General features: G+C 41.1%; 1 protein-coding gene across 1 annotated transcript in view; it reads left to right on the top strand.

Moving 5' to 3' along the window:
* shank2b (SH3 and multiple ankyrin repeat domains 2b) overlaps nt 1-19,073 on the top strand; it is a 56,877-nt gene that overhangs the window by 12,539 nt on the left and 25,265 nt on the right. The window contains exons 10-12 of the mRNA XM_030778604.1: nt 6,162-6,545; nt 12,497-12,619; nt 14,335-14,448. Of these exons, the coding sequence (XP_030634464.1) occupies nt 6,162-6,545; nt 12,497-12,619; nt 14,335-14,448 (621 nt within the window). The remainder of the gene's footprint in view (nt 1-6,161; nt 6,546-12,496; nt 12,620-14,334; nt 14,449-19,073) is intronic.

The raw sequence follows: 19,073 nt of genomic DNA, 5'->3' as shown, positions 1-19,073 counted from the left end.
TGAATCTCAGGTTTGTGTCTGCCCCATCCTGTTTAGTTTCCTTAATGCTGTAAGTAAAAAAAATGATTGACAGGAGGTGGGGAGGGGGGCAGTTGGAAGAAATATGGATACTACTTCAGACTTTTATTTTTTTCATAAGAGTTCAGTTACACCAGTCTGACACTTCTAAAGATATGAAAACTTTTTTGTTGTTGTTTCTGGAGAAGGTGATGAAAGAAAGCCGGTAATTATAACGTGAGTGCATAATTCTCACTGTATTATTTAACATGCTTTCCAGTGCTTTAGCCAACGAGTGTGAAACTATTCTGAGCGTTTCACATAATTAACAGCCTTTGCACAAGCATATCTATAATTCACCACCTTGTTCTGAATAGTCAGATCCTGGTCTTTACATCTCAGTGTTTGGCTCGCCAGTCCAAGGCGACCGAAGCCAAACTCCCGAATTCATTCGACACGCTTCACGTATGGAACGGTTGTCCGTTATTCTGCTGCTGCGTACGGTGTATTTCCATAAGCTTTGGACGCATGCTGCAGGTGTCGGAGTCGGTTTTGCTTGCATTAAAATGCATCAGCCTATTTTGATGACGCTCCCGACCGTGAGGAGTGGAAATTTTGTTGATTGAACATGCTCATTTCAATTAGCAGAATGCATAATCAACTGCCTCATTAAAACGCGGGGAAGCATAACAAATTGAATTAATCATTAGATGGCATTAAACTCTGGTATTAAAAAAGAAAAAAAAATCAAATATTTTTGTGTCAGAATGAAGTGTTATGGAGAGGGCTTCAAACCATACTGAAGGAAGCGTATGTGATGTATATAATATATGCGTGTGATCAAAGATATGTATGTTGCTAAAAAGCGATTCTTGTTTTTTTTACCCCTGGAGGATGTGCTGTGATGAGGTAGGTCCTGTCAGCACATTCACCCTATAGATGGTTTCTAGTGCTGAACTGGAACGTGCATGCGGAAAGAGAGAGAGAGAGAGAGAGAGAGAGAGAGAGAGAGAGCAGGACTCAGTGGAGCTGACCTACATACATAAGATCCAGGCTGTACAGGAGAGAGAGAGTGAGACATATGCATGCATACACATGCAAGCGCACGCGCACACACACACAGATGTGCACACACACACACGCACATACATTCTTACACTGTCACACACATGCAAGCACGCATGCAGTCACTCACACAGTCGCGCGCACACACACACAGACACACATACACATACATGCACATACTCATACACATACAAATACACGCTCTCACACAGGCACACAGAGACACTCCCACATATACACACATGCAGTCACACAGTCACTCACACAGTTGTACACATACACATATGCATGCAGATACATGCTCACGCACGCACACACACACACACACACACACACACACACACACACACACACACGCAGACACAATGATTTTTTTGTGTTTCTACAGTCTTATTCGGGGCAGCGTTTGGAGCTGAATTCATATCCTGGAGTGATTATGTGATCAGAATATATCAGCAAAGTAATGTTCTCTTTTTACCCTTTCAGCTGACCTGTTTTTTTTTTGTTTGTTTGTTTACAATGCCTTTTTGTCTATATCTAATAAAGCCACTGAATGCTATAGGATAACTTTTCGCTTCCTCTATATTGACAAGAAAAAGACTTTTCTTTGTTGTTGTTTTGTTCTTGCTGTTGTCTTTTTTCTTCTTCTTTTGATCTTGATTGTCTCAGTGTGTGGGGTCAGCATGCTGTTCTCAGTCTAACTCCAGTCCCAGGCTGTGGGACTGGATGAATTGCTCCGTTCATTCTCTCCACATGTCAGTCTTCAGCCAGCTGTCAGAGGCTGCCTGTTACCCCTGGGTCATAGGGTTTGACAGTAACTTTATGTCAGCAAGTGTTTGGACATTCATCTGCCTGCAAATGTCTCCCCCTGCAAAAGTGTTCTTCACAGAGATGGCTTGTCATCTCTGAGAACATGATCGTTTTTCACTTTTGCACGTGGGCCTGTGTGTGTGTGTGTGTGTGTGTGTGTGTGTGTGTGTGTGTGTGTGTGTGTGTGAAGGTTGCTGACAGTGCTGAAATATTACTTTTTATGAATCAGAGTATACAGTCCTCATTATATTTTGTTTCAATAAGGCTCTAATTATGGTTTACCAAACCTTTTGAAGTGAAAAGGCCTTTTAATAAATCCCCACAGGTAGAGCACCTCTTAATGAAAGAGACTCTATTGTTTTCGCCTTGTCACGCCAGACCTATATGTTTCAAATCTGCTCCAACCAGCAGGCAAGTATGTAAATGACTGTCCCATTTAATGCCACCCTGTGGTTGCTATGGTTCCCAGATCCATGTGATAATTGGCTTAAGAGATCTGAAATTTGTCTAGCGCTGGCATGTTGCAATTAGGAAGGTGAAGAGTCATTTGTGCTTGTTTATCAATGCAGACAGAAGATTCTAGAATATGTAGGTATTTCCTTTTTTCACTGAGCCATGCTCGGGTGTGTGACGAAGATTCTCCTACTGGATTGATGTTGGATTACTTTGTGAAACTGGATACAATCAGAGTTAACAGTTATAAACGTGCGCTAATGTTATTTCTAGATGAAATAAGAGACAATGTGGCAAATTACATTTTCCCATAACATTTCAGTCAGCTACAAAACAGTCTGTTTATGCAGGGTTTTCACGTATTGCGCATCTAAATCCTGTTGGCTTAATAAGTTTATGTCTTTTCAATGCAGAGTCAGTCCACTGAGAACAGTAGAGTTGTTGTTTGGTTTTTTTTTCCATGTTAAGAGTTTTTTAATTGGGAGGAAAACACTATTCATCCTTTATTTTGTACTAGACACCAGTAGGATTAGCTTTTGCTGACACATATGAAAAAATGCTTTCTCCATTAGGGGAGCTATTAATCAAAGGAAACCAGGGTATGGTCCTCTCTCGCTCCAGAATCCTGTACATCTACTCACTAATGGTCTGGCTGAGGGAAGAAGAAGAAAAAAAAGAGCGGAAAAAGAAAGAAAAAAACAGAAAGGGCAGATTGTCTACAGGGTTTTTTCTTTCCATAGCAGGGTCATCATTAAGTTGTTTTAGAGGGTGACTCACTTTATTTTTGAGACACGTTGAAAAGATTACCTCCCTTCCAGATCACTGACAAAGCTCTTGTGAGAAATGCTTAAGACATTGGTTTTGTATAAATGTGAGATTAAACAATTGTTAGCTTTAATTAATTAATCTTAATCTAAAATACAGTGAGTAGAGCATCTTAATCCAGTGGATTAACAGTTTGAAACTTGAATAATTGTGTATTTCTCAGTCTTTCACAATAAGCCTTGCGACTTCTACACAAACAATATCTAAAGCACACAGTTAAATCAGTAAAGTCTTGTTTAACGTGGCGTCTCATATGTCCAATCACAACCTCACAGCCTCCTGGTGACTACGTTTGATTTATGAGGAGGTTTATCACTCGATTTAACCTTCTGTCAAAATTACAGCCCTGACATCACATTCTGACACACACTTCCACGTATAGAATTCTTTTTTTTTGTTGGTTTTTTTTTCAAACGTTGCTTTCTTTTCCCCCCTCTTATTTCTCAGCAAATGAGAATTGTGAATTGCTAGTGTGAAAGGACAGCCCACATACATGGGGACTTGGAAAATTTCACAACCGAGCAACTTGCGCTGACTAATTTAGACATCCTCTCTTGGGTTGCCTAGCAACACTCAGGGGCTTGTTTCCCATACAGCTGTTTCATTGAAAAGAGGGGTTAAAATCCAGTACCCTGACACCTTCTCATTTCTTTATATGTTTATTCGCTTATTGTTACTTCTCACAGTATACATCAGAGTTACGGGCCTTTGAAACGCCAATTTAAACCAAGCTTTCAAAGGAATTTATAGAAAATTATGATGTTTAACCCAGCACTTTTAATTATGCACAATCTTCCTTTGAGGCGAACTAGCATAACGTGATTCAATCCTTTGGTTTCATGTGTTGATCCAATCTCAAACCACACCTCCTTCTTCTGTCAGTGTTGACTTCTCCTCAGAAGCTTAGGAGCTGATTCTGTATGTGTTTGAGAGAAGGAGAGGACAGAGAGAGAGAGAGAGAGAGAGAGAGAGAGAGAGAGCGAGAACGTGCGAAGCTGGTGTGGTCTGTTTCTTCCTCTCAGTCACAGACAGCATCATGTGGGGTGGGTTCTGTCACCGCAGTGCCTGCCTAACCAAGCTCCCCAGAGGAACCTAAAGCTTGGAGACCTCATCCTTTTGCTTGTTCCTCGTATATTCTTGACTTGGGAAAAGAAAAGACGGAATAACTGAGCAATAAATAGAAAAGGGAGAGATGAAATCTTTACTGAATGCCTTCAAGAAAGAAGGTAAGAAGGTGACACTTGCTCTTGAGATGTTTGAACTGGAGATGTTTGTTTGGTGCTGGGTTTAATTTTTGTCTAATGGCTGTCACCTCTGGCCCTGGTAACTTGAACTTTGTGCTGTGTACCTACTTGCTTCTAAACTAGGAGTGCAGAAGTGTCCTTAGGAGGTGGTACTGTTTTTGACACAGATTTAAAAAAAAAAAAAAAAACTTGCTTAATTACTCAGGGTTCATTGGGGACTGAGAGAAAATATATACTTTTGGGCTATTGCTTGAACATTTTTTTTTGTACTAACATGCATGTTTATGCCACTTGTCACATTTCCAATGTAACAGTATCTGAAACATAATGTTTTGAGTTACTTTTCAAGACGTCTGCTTTGAGTGGAAAATAAAAGAACCTGGACTAGGAAACTTTAAGACTTCCTGTCTCATCCATGTTACTTTTATTTTTAAGATGATTATATGAAGAGTTGTGCATACTGACGAACTGCCTTAGCTTTCACAGTTTAGGATAATCAGTGAGTGACTTTCACGTGTTTTGTAAACGTAACGAGTGGAAAGAGAATGAATGAAATCGGTACTTTTGACAGTTTCCTTATACCAGTATGCGCCAGTTATCCAGTGTGACCATGATGTCACCGACTTCCGCCACCTTGGGAAGAGGAGAGCAGTTTGTTTTTCTGCCTTTGTGACGTGAAGGATGTGTTGAGTCTCCTCTAAAGCTGTGGTCGTTCTGGTTCTTTACTCGAGTCCTGTGTTTTGTTTTGGGTTTGTTGTTGTTGGTGGTGGTTTCTTTGCTGTTGCTGTTATTTTTTTGTTTTACATTATTAGGCTTTTTGGTTTTGTGTTTCTATAGTATAAGGTGTGATGTTGCAAGCACCCAGTAAGGTCAGGTTGGGGTGGTGGGGTTGGGGGGGGGGGGGTGTACGTAGAGGACTGATGGTGGAGGTTCTTAAGCTGTTGTGGGGGGAGGGGTACTTCCCACTTACAGCTGTGGTTTTATTCATGATAGTGAACATGAGGTTTGCTGAGAATCCACTGTATCATCATGAACGGCATGACAGTGATAACTGTTTTTACAGAAGAGGCACTGCAGGGCTACCGTTGCCTTGCTCACATTAATGAATAGAGCAAGTGAAACGTATGCATTTTTCATTAAAGGCAAATCTACGTCTAGTTACCCAGAGTTATCATTTAGCATGGAGGGAAAAAAAAATTCTGTCTTTGAAATTCAAATGTTTCTGATTTATAAGCTGCCTCAGTTGAACTCCTTCTAACCTCTATTTAGGCAACAGCAAAGACGTAAAAATCATTATTCATGTAGTTCAGAAAACAGGGCATCTTTCAGGCCTGGCTATCAAAGAGAGTTTAGAGAGGGTTTTTTGCCTTGTTTCTGTAAGCTATGGTAACCTCTAATGAGATGTTGAATGACTTGCCTGGTGCCTGATGTCCATCCCCACACATTTGTGAGAGCGTTTTGCTCAGGGTGAGAAAGTGAAGGGAAAAAAACCCCTTGCTTCACTTATCTCAAGTTCAAGTCAATAAAAGGTCAGTTCAGTTGATCAATATTCCAGTACTCTCTCTGTCTTTCTCTCTCTCTCTCTCTCTTTCCCTCTCTCTCTCTCTCTCTCTCTCTCTCTCTCTTTCTCTCAGTGCACTCCAGACCACAGGAGGTTTATTGGCTTTGTTTCATCACTTAAAACATGACCAAAAACAATGACAACAAAATGATAACTAAGAGAACAAATGAATGAACAAATAAATCTTTCTCTGTCTCTTCCATCAGTGCCTTTTCGGGAGGCACCGGCGTGCCCGACCAGCAGGCGGCAGGGTGGTAAAAGTACCCTCGCTGCCCCCAGAGTGCTGCTGCGTTCCAACAGCGACAACAACCTCAACGTGAGCAAGCTGTCTCCGAGCCGCTCGCGATCTCCGTCCCCCTCGCCGGCCGCCTCTCCCCTGCGCAGTCTCTCGCCCCGCCTGCCCCAGCAGATGCAGAACAGCCCCAATGGTGCGCTGAAGAGCATGGGCCGAGGCTCCCGCACGCCCCGTAGCCGCTCGCCCTCGCTGGGACGTCTGGGCGAGGAACCGCGCAGGCAGACTCCTCAGCGCCATGCTAGGTCAGTCGCTGACAAATGTATAACTGACAATCGCAGTGATGAGCAGTTGTTTGGTATCTTCGTGTATATTGGATAGCATGTTGTCCACCTTTTCTAAAAAAGAACTTTTCATTGGTCAGAACCCAAGAGCGTGTTTGTCACCTCAGTGTTCAGCGTATGACAGTGTTCATTGTGGAATGGAAGGCAAAATTTCATGTAATAAAGGAATGAGAGCTTGTTTATCATATATATATTTCACGTGACTTTTTGTGTAAACGTGCATGCACACTGAGGGATGGGGGGGACAACACTGTGACCACTTTAAGAAGGAAGAACTGTCTCTGGAAATGGACAAACTGAAAGTCTGTGCGTTTGTATGTGCAATAGCAGTTGTGTAGTTCTCAGCAGAATGTGAATTTGTGTGTGTGTGTGTGTGTGTGTGTGTGTATGTATCTGTGCCCATGGGTGTGTGTGTGTGTGTGTGTATCTGCGTACATCTGTGGGTGTGTGAATCTTGTCACTCATGGGGGGTTCTGAAATGATGAGTCTGATCTCAGTAAAGTGGGCCATGATGAAGGAAAAAAAAGGAAAGCAAAAAAAAAAAAAAAGTCATTTAATTAGATGTCATTTTAAAAGGGAAGAATTAAATCCTCTGGTATTTGACCTTATTCTCCTCCAGCTTCTCCAGTTCCACATTGTAGACTTGTGCTTTCTGTGCATCCGCCACCAGATTAGCAGGAAGCAGACCCGTGAATATATTATTGGCTCCCATGCCTGAATGTAGTGTTAAAATGGGACACCATCCCTAGTTACAGCAGCGGTTGCTATGGCTGAGGCCGTATGGCGCACGCGTTTTCAGTGTTTCAGCTCTGTGGTGTATTAGATAATGTGTCTAAACCATGGGAGCAAGAGGGTAACAGAAGCAGCTGTAGTCAGCTGCGATGTCATTGGCTAATTGCAGGTTGGCGCTGCTTGTGATCTCAGAGGACAAAGTGGAGTAGGTTTGTTTTTCCACTGACTTGCTGTTGCTGAAAGTCGGGAATACACTAATATTCGTGCTAATGCACAGTCTAGACATTCTTGTTTAAGGTTTCTTTCTTTGTTTTTTGGGGGGGGCTGGGTGGGGGGCACTTTGGTGTAGAGGTGCAGAAGATTTCACAGAGCTGTGGTGAGATAAGTTTGTTCTAAAGCTCTCATAGACTTCTATATTCACATTAATGATATACATATAGTCCTTAGAAGCCACTGTGGATAATGGAGTGGTGTATGTATGTGCGAATGTGAAGGTATGTGTGAATGTGTGTGTGTGTGTGTGCGTGTCTGTGTGCGTGTGTAAGCGGATAGTTGTGCACAGTTGTTATAGCTCAGTTTATAACCCTCCGAATAAATTGATAAATGGGTCAATTTGTGAAAAAACAGAAAACAGAAAAACAAATAAAACCCCTCAGCTGTGTTCTAGCCACACGCATGCACAAAAACACACACACACGCGCACACACACAATTTGTGTGTGTGTGGCGCTAAAAGACAGCTGTGGGGTTTTTTCAATGTTTTGATGTCCTTTCACAACAGTTCTCAAATGCTGTCCTGGCTCCACATTAGAAAAATTCATTTTCCCCTTACCCAGCATTCCTATACCTGATCCAACTGGTCAACAAGCCTGAATGAATAGCTAATTCAGGTTAGTATTTCTACAGAGCTGGGACAAAAGTGATCAGGTCTATTGGGGTATTTGTGTTTGATTTTTTTGGGCGGGGAGTTTTAAGCCACAGCCTCATCAAAACAGTGTTTGTTCTCATTACAAAAAAGAATCACAAGCTAAGTAGCATGACACACATTGCTAAAGAGACCACTTAGCCTACTCTGTGTCGTAAAGCATGTTTTAACATCATATGTCATAATTAAGACTGAAGCATAAAGAGATATCACCAGCTCAGTTGGATGAAAAATCTTTGTGGTTCACATTGAGGTGATTCTAACATGCCATGCTGTAATGGCTTCGTTTGATAACGTTGCATCGATTCGTCTGAAGATGCAGAGTCCTTGTCCTATCTCCTTCAGTGCTCAATTAAAAATAGATCCAATGGTGAGACTATTCATACGACGCCTTAACCAAATGTCTAATACTTGGAGGACCTGTTTCTTTATCCCTGTTTTGCATAAACACATCTGCCCACATTGACTTTTTCCAAAAATAAAACCTAGTGGAGCAGAGCTTATGTAATTGTCATAGGTTGGAGTTGGATATGTACGAAAGCAAGCTCCTTTTTTGGGTTTGACAACCAGGTGCATCAGCATCGTCTCTCTCTGTTGGGGCTTTCAGATCCCACAAGACTGTAACTAGACGAGCTAGCGACATATGCCACGCTAACACGTTTTTTTTCTTTCTCTTTTTTTAACTGCTTACGTTTAGTCGAGTGCTGAGAGAAGGCACAAATGAAAACATGCATGAACATTTCTGGAAATTCTTTTGTTTTGTCAGGGGAGACTGTAAGGTTCTTCTAATATAGCACCATAGTGGAGCTTTTTTTTTTTTTTTAGGCTAATTTGGTAGTCTCTCCACTTTTATTTTCCTAAACCTCCAAAGACTTTTTTTTTCTCTTTTACATTTCTCATTCTCCTGTGTAAGGCTGTCAGGACAGAGAAGAAATATGAAGGCACTTTGTTTATTATGTATCTTGTTCAAATAAGAGCTGTCATGTAAAACACAGCTCAACACATATTAGATCTGAAAGGGAACCAAAAAGGAAACCTAGGTATGTTCTTGTCTGTCACTGTGTAACTTTAAGAGAATAGCACAGTAGTACAAAAGGTAACTGCTCAGCGTCATGAGAGGTGATAAAGGATGTTCAGGTTTTCACAGTGTGGGTTGAGGGTAATAAAAACGCTGGCTGTTTCTTTTCTCGAGTTAGCAATTTCCATTCATTTGCCCTCTGTAGTACAGTATTATATCAGATGGATACTGGCAGCTTAATCGTAAGCTTTTTTCTTTTTCTTTCTTTCCTTTTTTCTTCTTTTTTAGATTATTGTGGATGATGTTTAGATTATTTGTGTATGCTGTTAGAGGCTATAAATGATAAAAAGCCTATTATAGAGTTAACTAGCTAGTTAGCTGCAGGAATGGCTGCCTTTGGCAGTGACATTGACTAGATCCCATGGGAGGCTTAATAAAGCTGAAGCCACAGAGGGCATGTGTAGGAACTATGTCCCAATTTCACCCTCCATGGAGCCTCTCCCCGTCACTGTGCCCTATGGCTGGAGCTGAGGAGAGGTTTCATAGCGTAGGGTATGTCGCAGTCTTAGTCCAGAAGATTTATCAAAGAGCTCTAGAGTCACAGGAGTTCTATTCTTTCTTTCTTTTTTTTTCTTCTTATATTATTGATTTACCCTGTTGCTGTTTTTATTCTTTTCGTGTGAATTGTTCTGTTTTGTGAATTGTGAAGAGTCTATGGTTGAATCCTTTGCCTGTATTGTCCATGTCAACCTCACGTATAAAGCTGATGTACACCTGGTTTGTTACAAAAAAAAAATGTTTTTTTTTTAAGTCATAAAGTTATGATTATGGTTGTCCGAGTTTTCCTGATTTCCTGGACTCTCTTGTATGTGGACTGGAATTGTGGGAGTTCCTAAACCATATAATGTTATGGCTTTTTTTAGTAGAGCGTCCAGCTGTCTCTGGCTTGAAAGGCTTTCGTTTCTGCGGTCATAAATCCACACATGTATTTCTTGTTACTTGTAGCCAGCCTCTGAATTTTCAGGGCCTAGGAAACTTGACTGATGACTTTGCCAAAGGACAGGGTTGCATTTTTAAGGACGGCAGCTGGTGCATTTAAAAATAGACAGATGATAATCATAACAATCATCAAATTCCGTAGCTAGTTCATAGACACGCTGATGTGATACTGTGGCGTAATGTGAGCAGCGATGATCACACATGATGATGTAGTTCTCTAATCTCTCTAACTGAATAAAGCTGGCCAACATGTTAAAGAACCTTCTGGAATTATGCATTGCACACTTCTCTTTGTTTCCTTGCTGAAAATTCGTTCACATTTTCTTTATGGACAATAAAGAGAGGGACAACAGGGGCTGGTTTATGGGCGGAGGAATTGTCAGTAACATAAAGGCAGGGCTTATTTCAGCTCTTTGGCAAAGATTTCTGATTGGTTTTCTATCTCTGGAGTCACCAATAAAAACTGCCCTTTCATATCACTTTTAGGAAGGCAAAGTTTACTGAACATTGAGAGGTGGAGAAAATGTGAGAACACAATACTAGCAAGACTACATACACACTTTATGCCAAAAAAGTAATTGTTTTCAGCTTTTTTTTTTTAAACTACATTATAGATCTGGGGTCAAGCTGTCATTACCGGAAATGAAAATTACATACCGTTTTAGTAATTGAGTGTGGAAAAGGAAGGAAATCATATGGTCATGACATTCACAGATGAGAGTAACTGCACTTAAGGATCTGATTAGAATTAGACTGGGCACGTCAGGAGGTTCCAGCTCCATCTGATGTCCTTTCTTTCCCTTTTAACAGTCACGCCTCTACAGTTATTTTCGCACTCAAATCTGAACTGTTGGAGCAATTGAAGTGGAAGAGACTGTTTGCATATGTTCTCAAACACCAGTCACACAGTTTTGGGACTCGTTGCCATAAGGACAGAATGATGACGTTGTACGCATGTCACAACAGACATCGTAAGCAGTCATGAGCAGCGATGAGTTCATTTTATTTTGTAACATGAGTCACAACACAATTGTTAGTTCTGACCTGTTATCACGCAGTTTGACACGGCAGCTTGTGGTAGAGGGAAGATTTTGCTCGACAGCTACCCAGTTTTGTTTCTTAGTTCTTGCAATGCTGTACAGTTCTGTTCAGTTTCACTGTCTCATAGTCGTTTGTTGTTAGTATTTGACATTTGGCATAGTTATATTTTTTAGTTGTGTTCATCTGAAGGTGTGCTGTGGTTTGGGGCCACAGGAGTGACTGTGTCTTGCCACATTGTTGAGGGCTGGTGAATAAAGTCGAGAACAATTTCAGTGGACAGGTGACTCCATACCTGCTTTACTAAGATGCAGGGCTAGCGTAACAATGTTTTGCTAGTCATTACAGTCACTTGGCAACTTTGCCTGTTACTATAACTTAATGATGCTTTTTCATTTGGTTGATGTGAATATATGTATAGATTGTTTTAAACAATAGGCCTATGACAGCATTTTCTTTTCCTTAACCCTTAACCTATGTCAGAGGTCTCTACATTAAAAACATATGGTACAGGAGACTATGTTATACTGTGCACTTGGTTTAACCTGCCAATCTCTGTCATAACAGATGATATAAGATTTGCAAAATCTGCTGACTGCCATGAGTTGTTATGGCAACCTGTGTTGGAAAATGTGTGTCAACAGCATCAGTTGGAAAACCTCTAACATGACAGACATCATGTGCTGATATTAATGCCGTGTCTCCTCATGGCAATATGTGGTGATACACGTGTTCAGTTATCCTTCTGGGACAGGGATTCAGTCAAAAAAATGCGTCAGAAATAAATGTGACAGAGGATGCTAGTCCTTCAAATGTGTGTCTCCTCCTCCCGTGATGCGTGGTTTTTGAACAGAAGATGGCACTGCAAATAAGTTTAATTCAGATTGGAACACAACTTGTGATTTGAAACGATGATCTCCATCCTTAATATCCAGCAGATGGAGCCCTTTTGCAACTAATATGTGCATTCTTTCATTTTTGAGTTTGAGAGCTTTAGTGCCGTTGAGTGAGTATTTTTACACTGCCTTTCAATTGTGTCACATTTATCTCACAGTGAAACTCTGAAGACTGCAGTCAACCACTCATATGCTTATGTAATTCAGTACGAGAGCTTTTTTAATGCTCTGTTACAGGGTGGGAGATCACACTTGTCTGCTCCTCTCTCTCTCTCTCTCTCTCTCTCTCTCTCTCACTCACTCTCTCTTTTCTCTTTCTGCCCTGTCAGTCCACGCGCCGGCCGAGAAACTGGGCCAGAAACTCCTGGGACCAAACGGAAGCTGTACAGTGCGGTTCCTGGCAGGCACTATGTGGTGGTTAAGTCTTACCAGGCACAGTCTGAGGGAGAAATCACCCTCTACAAGAACGACAGAGTCAAAGGTGAATGTCCCTTCAGCTGTCTGGGTTGAGACACTCAGAATGAAACTTTGCATCTGTGTTGTCTCAGCGTCCAGTGTATTAGGCATGACACCCTGTTTCATAAATGGATCACTCCTACAGACAGTGAATCACATGGCTGTCACTTGCTACAAGTAGTAGGCAGACAGGTTTGGAGGGATCCATTTGCCATTAGAATGATTAAGCATTAGAATGGGTAAAATGAATGACCTGAGTGACTTTGAACGTAGTATGATCAAAAACATTGACTGTAGTATTACAGAAAAAGCTTGACCTTCATGGACTTCCACCCATGCTGCTGACAAGGGTTTATAAAGAATGGTATGACAGACAATAAGCATCCAGTCATCATCAATCCGGTGGTAAAATAATTGCTTTTTGACAAGGTTGAAGGAGAAAGCATCTAACAGATGCATCTAAACAGGTCTGCAGAATGACGTCTCAGAATGCCAAACTCTTTGGTCCATTTCATCAGTAGGGTTATAGGACAACCACGTCGGTTTCACTCCGGTCAGGATGTGGGTCAGTGCTGGCATCGACAGACCGGGCTGGCGGCGTTGGTGTGATGGTGTGAGGAATGTCTTCCTGGCACATGTTAGGCGCGTTGATACCAGCAGAGCGGTGATGACCAGATGCATCCGTTCATGACTAGAGTTTACTCTTTGTCACATGGGTACTTTCAGCAGGATGACATGCCGTTTCACAAAGCATGTATGGCCTTTGGGATTCCAGGAATGTGACAACAACCTCACTTTACTTTGGTAGCCTATGCCATCCCCAGACCTCAACCCAGTAATGCATCTTCACAATGAGACGGAATAGGACATTCTCTGCATGAATGTGCCACTGTCCAATCAGAAGCCATTGTGTTATGCTGTTGTGTCGGCATGGACTGGCACCCCTGTGGAATGTTTCACACACCCTGTAAAGAGATGCTGCTTCTTAAGCAGGGGGAGGTCCACCCTGTTACAGTAGATGGGTGTATTTAATAAACTGACCACTGACTGTGTTTCTTGTTGGAGTCGCAGACCTGGTGCTAATTCTAGTTGGACTGTTCACACCCTGTCGTGCTGTTTTTTTTCTCCTCCATATTGTAGTAGCCTGAGATTTTAATTTATTTGGCCATTTGAAGGTACAGAGGTATACTTGTTGCTGATGGTTAGAGGTTCACGCAATATGTTTGAGGAGTGAGTTTATTCTAATCATTGTTCATTTCTAAATGTTAAATCTGTGATATTTAAAAATATGATACAATTATGATGTCAGTGGTCAAGCAACTGGGTCAAGAAAAAAAGGCAAAAATGTGTAATTAGAACCGTTTTGTGTGATGTCATTTTATATTACAGCCTATAAAATAATTTGATGTGTCATTCTAGTTTTAACCGCAGCTGTGTGAAAATATAAAATTGAAGAGGGCCGTAATATGCCTCATTCAAAATGACCGCAAAGGATGAAGCAGATTACTTGATTAAAAAGATTTTTAACAAACTCTTAAATCAACTTGATTTGTTATATTTACTCTTATTTGCTTGTTTAATGACGATGAGTAAGAGCAATTATGCCCATACATACATAAAGTTATATTAGTGAGAAATGTAGGACCACCTTGTTGTGCTGTTATCAGCTTAAATTGCGTTAATGCCTCTAAACCGTCACACGGCATGTGTTTATGACCCCTCTGTCTCTGTCCTTAACAGTTCTCAGTATCGGAGAAGGAGGATTCTGGGAGGGTAGTGCCCGCGGGAACGTGGGTTGGTTTCCGGCAGAGTGTGTGGAGGAGATTCCAAACAAGGCCAGTGAGGACAAACCCTGTGAGTTCACGCACACACACACACACACACACACACAGACACACACACACACACAGAGAAAGAGACTGTGCTACTGTGTGACTGATGAGAATTCCCAGAATCAGAAATTCAGCAGTCTCTTCATCAGAGAGTGGAGTGCTGGGCATATTACGCTGGTAACACCATTTGTCAGGCATTTTCTTTCTAACTTTCTACTCATTAAATCAGCTAACAGGGATCCATGTGACCCGGGGATCCACGAAAATATACAGAAACAGACCTCTATGGTTTGTCAATACTTTTTTGATAGGCTAGACTTTATAGCAAGAATTGACAGAATTGATAACTGAGCAGTGCGATGGCCAACATTCCTCCTCTCTTTCCGCTTTGTTCTACCCTCTCCATCTTTGTCTTTCTTTCTCTTTCTCCTTAACTCTCTTCATCTTTCTCCTTCTCTCTCTCTCTCTCTCTCTCTCTCTCCCCCTCACATTTGTTTCATCTCTAGTGCTGAACTCTCAGTGAGATGCCTAATAGCCAGAACATCCTCTGAACCCTTGTACACACATAACGTACACATCTCACACAGTGTCCAGACAGTACAGTAGCCTTTTCACAGGCACCTCTTATTGCCGCTGTGAATTTTTCAGAGCCTGTCGTGCTGTAAGCCATCCAGTGTAGCTGTACCAACACTGACACTGAAAACAAAACACCCCATTATTTCACACTCTGCTATACTGCCCCATCAAATCAAACATGCTCAATATAGATGTCACAGTTGTGTGTATTGTAGGCTATGAAATATTTGTTTTTGTATGTTTAGTGTGTGTGTGTGTGTGTGTGTGTGTGTGTGCTCCCTGCATTTTTCTGTACAAACTGGTAAAAAGGGCCAGGGGGAACATTCTGTTGCGAGTTGTTATTTTGGTCCACATGAATGCTTTCCACATCAGTGGAGCCAGTGTGTGGTAGCTTTGAAACAGAGTGTTGGAGGTTCCATGCAGTTGAGGCTGGAGGGTAAAGACCAGAGGTCCTCAGAGTCAAACAATCACACATAACTCTGTCCGTCCATTATTACCAGTGAGAACTCCATTTCAAAATGCTGACCGTTCACATCCGAGGGGTCTTCTGTTTGGATTTGCTGAGTGGAGCTTTGCTTTTTGTTTTGTCCTGTTCCTCAACAAAACTGGTCTAAAATTGGTCTGCAGTATATTTTTGATGCATTTGGTTGTTTTGTGCTCATGTATTTGTGTTACTGTGTTGATTTTATGATATCAGATGTGGTATCAGATGTTTGCATATTATTCTGCTTTGAAGCAACAATCACCAACACCATTTTAGTCTCAAAACTGTTTTATTGTGATATGCTGTTGAGTACCATGCTCAGAAATCAAGTGGATATACACAATGGATATTTAAGCTGTACTATACTGTTTTAAAACATACTAATCATTGAGATGTATGTATCATAAACGTCAACTTTATTTTCACTGGTTTTACACACAGCCATCATATGCTGTAGTTGTGTGTGGACTGACCAAGAGGTCGATGCAGGTAACTGTTCAGAGGGGATGAAAGTGGCAGAAATGAGTTGTGGCAAAGTTCTGAACAAGGATCTTGGATTTAGCTGACTCACTTCCTTAGCCAATCACAAGCCCTGGGGAGTTAGCATAGTAAGACTTCAGGTCGTGTAAACGAGGATTTCATTATGCCCCACTTATTAGCACCTTATCTTCATGTTTTTGACATGTGACTAGTTTGTGTGTTTTCAAACAGTGTTTCTGTTTCTGTGTGTTTCTAACATGTGAAATGAAAACACACTCTGTCTTACTATTAGTATGGGGTGGAAATATGTTAGCAAAGGCTAAATCGATACCTGGGGCAGTTACATTATGATCCATAGAGGTCTGACGTGCTGTGGTTGTGTGAGGAGCCAAAATGTCTTCTAAACAGAAACGTAATGGCTGTTTGCGCAAACAGTAGCATCACAAGTGGTGTTTGCCTTAGTGCAATCCAAAAGCATCAGTATGCAGTAACCTGCATGAGAGATGATGAATACAGGGGCGGAAATTGCATTTAGAGATGAAAATTAGTCATTGCATCCCCTTGATAAGAAAACTGTTGACCTACTTTAGTCTGCGTATTCACCTAACTAAAGTAGAGATAGGCACTGTTAGTTTTAACATTCTCTCTCTCTCTTCCTCTCATTTTTTTTTTTTTAATATGGTGCTTTAACATGGTCTTCCTCAAATAAATCGGTTTCTTACACCGAGACTTTAAATGGAAGATCCAGCAAGGGAAGGGAATTCCCTCATAGATGCGCTGAAGTACTGAAATTGAAAGCCACATTTAAATAAGCACTGCACTAACGACCATCAGGGTTGCTGCTTGCTGGTTTATAATAGCACAAGTAGTGTGCCAAAGTCTCTCGAACCTTTCAGAGCAACACTCATGTACATTCCTGATTGATATATTTCCATGGAAACATCCTCTACATTGTACAATCCTGTTGCTAAGGAGTGGGCCTTGGCAAGATTTTTTTTTCCCTTTTTGTACATCTTTTTTTTTCCCTCTCTCTCTCGCTCTCTCACTCTCTCAGCATTGAGTAGAGAGCTTACATACAAGCCTTTCATTGCCACGGTTCACCATTTCCTTTTTCAGTGATGATGAATGTTGGTTCTTATCTGTTTGTTTTTGGAGATTTCAAACTTTCTGGCTATGTGTTGGAGGGCTTGGTTGCCTGAGGGATAAGGGAGAGCTTACCTCACTAGCTTTTAAAGGATTGGGGTATTTCTTGGCTACAGCCAATCCGAACAGAAACTGGAGAGAGCAAGTGGGCCCAAATGGATGACAACCACAGGTCCAGGAAGAAGGTTCACTTTGGAGGTAAAGTGAGGGGTGGACAGGGGTTGGATTCTGATAGTGAAGTTAGCGCATGCCTGTTTATGAGTAAGATGTAAGAATTCTTATAGTCCTGTTATATACTTGATATCCTTGATTGTATTTGATTGATTTTATTGTTTGTTTGTTTGTAATGTGTATTTAATTGTATTGTTTATTCAGCCTGAATCTTGTGATTTTCATCAGAACTCAGAGTACATTCAAATATTTAAATATTGTCAATTTCAGTTCTATTTTCGTAGAGTATTACACTTATGAACTAATATAAAGTCATGTTTGGTGCTCTACACACACTCTGTCATGGTCTGTGTTACAAATAGCTGTCAGATGGACTCACAGAAGAAAAAAAAACACCGAAAGAGATATACAAAGCTAGCCAGTGAAACTAGCCTCTTCATTATTGAATTCTGCATGTGCTGTCACCAAGCTTCGCACCCAAGTCAAGCAACTTTTATTTATTTTTATTTTTTTTATCGATGTCCCCAGAAAAGAAAAGCAGTGTGTTTGCTACAGAGCTTTAACTGGAAGCAGCAGACACAGCTGCTACATAGAACTGACAAGGTGTTTCATTAGGAATGGTTGTGGCGAAATATGCAGAGCGGCTTAAACAAAAGTTGAAGTAGGGCTTTTTTTTTTTTTTTTCACTTATGTGTTACCAATATTTGGTTATTTGTAAACACCATGGGGCTGTGAATTGTCAGTATTACATTGCAGTTAGTCAGTTTGATGCATTTCATTCATTCATGGCTTGTTTACAAATCTGTAAACTGTAAGGTGACTTGACTACGTAGTAGTCAAGTCAATTTACCTAGTTGCGCTGGATACTTGACAGGAGCTTCATAAAAAATACACTGATAACGACTGCAACAGTTGTAAAGTTGTCAGAACAGATGTCATTTGTCAGGACTTCCGGCAGATCACCGTACTATGCATGGACACTTCATCAGGGACACCTTCATCATGATGAAGATATCATCCAGACATCTGCTAGTTCACATGTAATTTATATTGAAGATACCATCCAAACATCTGCTAGGTCACCTGGGATTTATGGATTCGGTGTCCTGTTTTATTACAATGCAACAATTAATCATACTCTACTGCTTTTTAAACTTTGGGATAAATTGCTAAGAAGCTTCAGAACTGACAAAGTTACAAAACACCAGTTTTCATAATGGGACTTTCAAGGAAACGGTTATCATCAGATTGACTTTATTGAACGTTACCCCTTCTTCTATTCACACCTGTCAAAATGTTTCAGCTCAATAAAGAAATTGGAGACTGTGACTTTAACAGCTAACCACTGAGTAGGCTGGTGAGGAAAAGTGTTGAGTCCCACGCATCCTCCTGACAGCTGATATCATCATGGATCAGCAGAACTGCAGAGAACAATACAAATGGTGCAGTTAAGAACTTCCACCTGCCAAAAGAGACTTAACATACTGTATGCTTCAATAAAGCACTTTGGTCTGAGGACACATTAAAAGAACATTGCGTGAACATTTAAAAGCGTGCTTTGACGGCATTTTATCTTATGGGGATTTAGTATGGGATACGTGAGGAAGGGCAGAATAGCTGTTATGATAATGTCTACTGTGTGTGAAAATTAACATTAAAATCAATGGTCCAGAAGGATCGGGAGTACGTGTCCTATAATATGTAGGTCACATGATTAAAGTGGAAGGGAGGGGTGGGATATCACTACACCCTTGGCACCAGCGTTCCCTTTAGAGATGCCGAGGTAATCATCA

This window comes from Chanos chanos, chromosome 1 (genome assembly GCF_902362185.1).
Source record: "Chanos chanos chromosome 1, fChaCha1.1, whole genome shotgun sequence".
NCBI classification, from domain to species: domain Eukaryota; kingdom Metazoa; phylum Chordata; class Actinopteri; order Gonorynchiformes; family Chanidae; genus Chanos; species Chanos chanos.
Note: the sequence above shows the minus strand (reverse complement) of the source record. Positions and strands in the feature narration are given on the sequence as shown.